Source organism: Asparagus officinalis, chromosome 2 (genome assembly GCF_001876935.1).
Source record: "Asparagus officinalis chromosome 2, Aspof.V1, whole genome shotgun sequence".
Classification (NCBI taxonomy): Eukaryota; Viridiplantae; Streptophyta; class Magnoliopsida; order Asparagales; family Asparagaceae; genus Asparagus; species Asparagus officinalis.
In genome coordinates, this window is record NC_033795.1 from 63,321,459 (window position 1) to 63,327,136 (window position 5,678).

A 5,678-nucleotide genomic window follows, 5' to 3' on the forward strand; every position below is an offset into this window, starting at 1 on the left:
CACTAGCATGTTCGGTATGGGCACTTGAACTTTCTAGCCCTGAGGAAGTTGGCCCAGAAGGAGATAGTGATCGGAATGCCTGCCGTAGAGCACGTGACATAGATCTATGATGGCTGCATCATTGGCAAACACCACAGAACTCCCTTCCCTCACAGCACAAGTTTTCAAGCCGACAAGCCGCTTGAACTCGTGCATGGCGACCTCTGTGGCCCGATCACACCGGTTACACCGACAAGTAACAAATATTTTATGCTAATAGTAGATGATCATAGTAGATATATGTGGGTAGTAATGCTGAAAAACAAGAGTGAGGCTTTTGTTGCTTTCAAGAAGTTCAAGGCGAGTGTTGAGGCGGAAGTTGAGAACAAACTGAAGGCATTTCGAACTGATCGGGGAGGTGAATTTACCTCAAATGAATTCACCTCTTACTGCAAAGAGTTGGGGATCAAGCGATATCTGACTATGCCGTACTCTCCTCAACAGAACTACATGGTCGAAAGGAGAAACCAAATAGTGTTGGGCATGGCAAGAAGTCTATTAAAGAGTAAGCTTGTACCGTTGGTATACTGGGGGGAGCTATGAGGACTGCGGTATATTTGCTTAATTGAGCGCCGACTCAAAGTCTGGAGGGAATGACACCATATCAAGCATGGACAGGAAGAAAGCCAAATGTCCAACATTTGTGAGTGTTTGGTTGTGTGGCACATGTCAAAACAATAAGCCCACACTTGAAGAAGCTATCCGATAGAAGTGTACCGATGGTCTTTTTCGGCTACGAACCTAGTTCAAAGGTGTACCGGATGTATGATCCAGACCAGAAGAAGTTGCACGTGAGGAGGGACATAATCTTTGATACAGATAGAGAATGGAACTGGGAGTCTTCCACCACATAAAGTCACAAGGTGTGCAACTCAAATGAGGTGTTTATAGTGCATTATGAGCCGGCGCAAGCAGAAGCTGAGAAATAGCCAAGAACCCCAGCTGTGCCAGCAAGTACACCAAGAACTGAAAAACAACATAGTTGCACATGAAGGTACACCTGAATCCTTAGCAAGTTCTGAAAGACCTTTGTGATAACGTAGCTTACAGGAAATATATGATGAGACCCGAGAGGTGGAATAAGAAACAGCACTGTGTTTCCTCTCTGTCGAGGAGCCGACAAGTTTTGAAGAAGCTAAGGACAGTGACAGCTGGAAGAAAGCTATGGAAGATGAAATTGTAGCCATACAAAGGAATCACACCTGGGAACTCGCTGATCTTCCGAAAGGGCACCAGAAAATCGTTCTAAAGTGGGTGTATAAAGTTAAGAAGAATTCGAAAGGTGATGTGATCAAGTACAAAGCTTGACTCGTGGCAGAGGGGTATGTGCAAAAGCAAGGTGTGGACTTCAACGAAGTATTCACTCCAGTCACAAGGCTTGAGACCGTAAGGATGTTGATCGCGTTAGCAGCACAAGAAGACTGGGAGGTACATCATATGGACGTCAAGTCCGTATTCCTAAACGGAGAGCTAGAGGAGAAGGTCTACGTAGCACAACCAAAGGGGTTTGTAGAAGAAGGCCATGAAGAAAAAGTACTGAGGTTGAAGAAGCATTGTACGGGCTGCAACAGGCTCCCCACGCTTGGAATTCGAAACTCGAAAAATGTCTTTAGTCACTCGGCTTTGAAAGGTGTTCTCTAGAGCATGCAGTGTACAAAAAGGCAGCAAGGTACTGCAGTTCAGGTTGTGGGGGTTTATGTTGATGATCTCATCATCACCGGATCAAATGTCAAGGACATTGTGCAGTTCAAGGAGAAAATGAAGAGAATGTTTGAGATGAGTGATCTCGGGCTCTTGAGTTACTATCATAGGATTGAGGTGAGGCAGGATCCGAATGCAATAACAATAAGTCAGTCGGGGTATGCTATGAAGATCCTAGAGAAGCTGAAGTTGGCAGATTGCAACCATTGCCAAGTCCCCATAGAGCCGAGAATGAAGCTGAGCAAGACGGATGCAAGCCTGCCAGTTGACACATTCATGTACAGAAGTGTCGTCGGGAGTCTAAGGTACCTAGTAAATACTAGGCCAGATCTTGCATACTCTATTGGGGTAGTGAGTAGATACATGGAAGCTCCAACTATAGCTTATGGCAGTAGTGAAACAGATACTGCGGTATGTGCGAGGTACCATCAATCATGGTTGCGTCTATGGAAGAAGGAAGGAGTCAGAAACTGGGTTGATAGGTTACAGTGATAGTGATCTCGCCAGAGATGTTGACGACCGCAAGAGCACCACGGGAGTCATATACTTTCTTGGTGCAAGCCCAATCACTTGGGTGTCACAAAAACAAAGAGTGGTGGCGCTATCGGCGGCTGCTTACCAAGGAGTTTGGTTGGGTCGCCTGCTGGGAGAGTTGATTGGGGAGAAGAATGTGACGGCTGTTCTCAAAATTGATAACAAGTCAGCCATTGCTCTCATGAAGAACCCGATGTACCATGAAAGAAGCAAACATATAGAAATAAAGTATCACTTCATACGTGATTGTGTCCAGAAGAAGGAGATCGAAGTGGAGTATGTGAAAACAGAAGAACAGCTTGCCGACGTTCTAACAAAACCTCTTGGGCGTCAGAGATTCGTCGAGCTGCGGACCAAGATCAGGGCAAGAAATGTGAAAAAGATACAACAAGTTTAAGGGGGAGAATGTTGAGTTAAACTTGTTGCGTCGTGCCTGCATGTTAGTGTGTGTTTGTGTGTGTGGGTGAGCTGTTTACCTATTAGTTAGTTATTAGTGTGTGTCAGAGAGGAACGAGTCTTATGGAGAAATTGTAGCAATGAAAGAGTCATGAGTTGAGAGCTTCTTGTAGAGTTTGCTAGCTTCACCCACTGGTAGATTTCCTTGTGTATAAATAGTTGGGTTTTGCTATGATTGGTAGAAACCCAAGTAAAAGGTCTCCATCATTTAATAAAGTACTATGTTTCCGTCCTGCAAAGTTTTTGTGAGTTGAGCCTTTGCAACCCTGTTCCTTTCAACAGATTTCAGGGGGGAAAAACTACTACTTGAAGTAATTATAATTATAAATGATTTAATTCTTGTAAAGTGTCTTTCATGCATAGGGGCGGAAATGTTAATATCCACTTTCCTTATGCTTCTATCTTTAGCTAAGCTAAGAGTGTCACAAAGAGGTGTATAGAAGGGGTAAGAGAAATTAAGAAGAAGGGAGATTCTGATTCAAATACATCAGAATTCAACTAAACTGGAACTATTTTTGACAAAAATAAATGAATTAGTAGGTTAAAGTTCCTAGATTAGATGCTTGTTTTCATAAAAGCATGTCATGATAAAATAGTAGTTTATTAACTTTGCAGCATGAGTGAATTTTAAAATCCCAACCAAGTCAAAGAGTTATATCAACTTGATACCATAGTAGTAAAGCATAAACTAGTTTTTTTTTTTAATCTAATTTAACCCTGTGAAGCAACCCGTCTCCCAAAATCTGGTAACAGATTAGTTTGGTGAAATGATATTCGTCTTAATTACAGAGTAGCTAAGTAACTGGGAGTTACAGGAGGCATCAAAAGGTTATAATAAGAGGCAAGAATGAGAGAGGAAGAGAGGGAGGGACCTTGTCTGTCCTTAGTATCCATAGCTGGTAAGCATCTGTAAAAGTCTTCAACCCATGAAGCATACCTAATGTTACTGGAAGCAACAGCAATTACAGTTGCGATGCTACACATCTCTTCTTCTTTATCATTTCCCTTAACTTTAAGATCTTCAATAATGCGGTTCATCATAATTGACATCTCGTTCACGCATAGAGCACAAAGTTCATCAAAGCTTGGGAGACTGAATTGTGCGCACTTCTCCAGTGCTTGTCTGTAAAGATTAGCATACTTAATCTTGAAAGAAGATAAGGTGAGACTTGCACACTTGCCATTCTCTTGGTATAAATAACCAAATCCACATGAATTTATTGATGCTCTGCCTTGACCTTGCAAAAAAGAAGTGCAATTTTGCCATCCTTGTTGACTTAAGAAGATCTCTTGGTTGAGAGTGGACCATTGAGCGAGAGCTTGAGATAAGGAGTTGAGGGGATTCCGGCAGCAACTGGTCGTTGATACATAGTCCCATACTATCAGGTCATCGTCCTGGTCTTTGACGCATTCCCCCACTTGTTTATAGGGATACTTGGTGAAATCCAAAACACAAACTGAGACTAAGCATGAAATATATAGTATTAAGTAGCAGATACATAGTTTAAAGAGACTAATTCTATTTGGATTCTAATATCAACTAAAAAGGTAATAAGTAGCTGACAAATATGGAATACTTGAACCTAATAATATCATGACACCAGTTGACAAAGTAGGATTTGCAGTAATTGCTCTACTACAGAATATGTGCCTTTGTAACTGTACTTATGTGGCAGTACTCCATATAGTTTCCAGATATTCCAGCAATTATAAAAATTCATACAGAGAAACAAATGTGGTTTGGAGAAAATACATCACAGTGCAACTATCTGTTGCCCAAGATGTTTGTCGAAGAAAAGTGAGAAGAAAGAAAGTGCTATTTATTTTGGATACGGGCATCTGAAACCTATTAAGTAGAACCAGGTGTTTATCCTGTTAAACAAGCAGATTTAACGTGCATTCAAGGCTAATATACAGAATTTTTAAGATCATCGAAAACAACTTAACAACCTAAATAGAATTCCCAAACAAAATATAGCAATCTAATTAGCCATGAAAATCTACAAAGTTACTTAATTAAACAATCTGTAACCATAAGTAGCATGTATTCTATTCCCGCTCTCCACATATGTCCTCAGTGATCTTCTTGCCCCGCTCCATCCTTCACTTCTTCATTATTCATGCAATTTCGTATATAGTTTAGTAATAAACAAATGACAATCCATTATAATTCAATGCACATTTAAATTTCTATCACTAAGAAGAAGTTAGGAAGGAGAAGAAAATGGAGAAGAATATCTGCTTTATTGAGGGAGGTGGTACTATTTTCAATGGCCGCAAAAACTCACTCCTATAACTCCTATCACTATTAGAGTACTTACATTATCCTTCTCTATCAGAGTTTTCCAAATTGACAGTCTAACTCTCAGCATACTTAATTAATTGGGCGAGCATTATGGCTATGTCTAAAAAATATTGTTAACATATGTCTCTCAACAACAATTCTCAATAGTATATCCATATTCTAGAGTATCTCTACATGTGAGAGAGTGAGACTTGTTTTCTATCGACCCACCTCATCAACATTGTTTACTTTATCCTAACATATACTAATCATTTGCCTCATATATTCACTTAAATTTGTTGTCGGTATCAAATCTTGTAGATGTGATAATAAAGCTAAGTCAAATTAGTTTATTTATGTACATAACAGATCAACTCCAATTTTGATAGCTCATTTTTTACGTACCTATTCAAACTAATTTGACTTAGCTTTATTATCAAATCTACAAGATTTGACACTGTTTATTATCAAATCTACAAGATTTGACACTGTAAAAATTTTTTGATTTAGTTTTGACTTAATTGCACTTCGGAGTTTCACCCATTCTCAACTTTGATACAGCAAAAGTTGTTTTGCCAATCTGATACCCCAAGTTTACCCATTTTGAACTTTGATAATTACATATTTTTTATATATATATATTATATAATATATATATTTTATA

General features: G+C 39.6%; 1 protein-coding gene across 1 annotated transcript; it reads left to right on the plus strand.

The window, feature by feature from the left end:
- LOC109831250 (uncharacterized mitochondrial protein AtMg00810-like) lies at window positions 1,684-2,232 on the plus strand. Its single transcript, XM_020398584.1, has one exon. It carries the CDS (start codon window positions 1,684-1,686, stop codon window positions 2,230-2,232), a length of 549 nt encoding a protein of 182 aa, XP_020254173.1.

Coding starts and splice junctions, on each gene's coding strand:
- LOC109831250 (XM_020398584.1), top strand. CDS start 1,684: ATGCAGTGTACAAAAAGGCAGCAAGGTACTGCAGTTCAGGTTGTGGGG.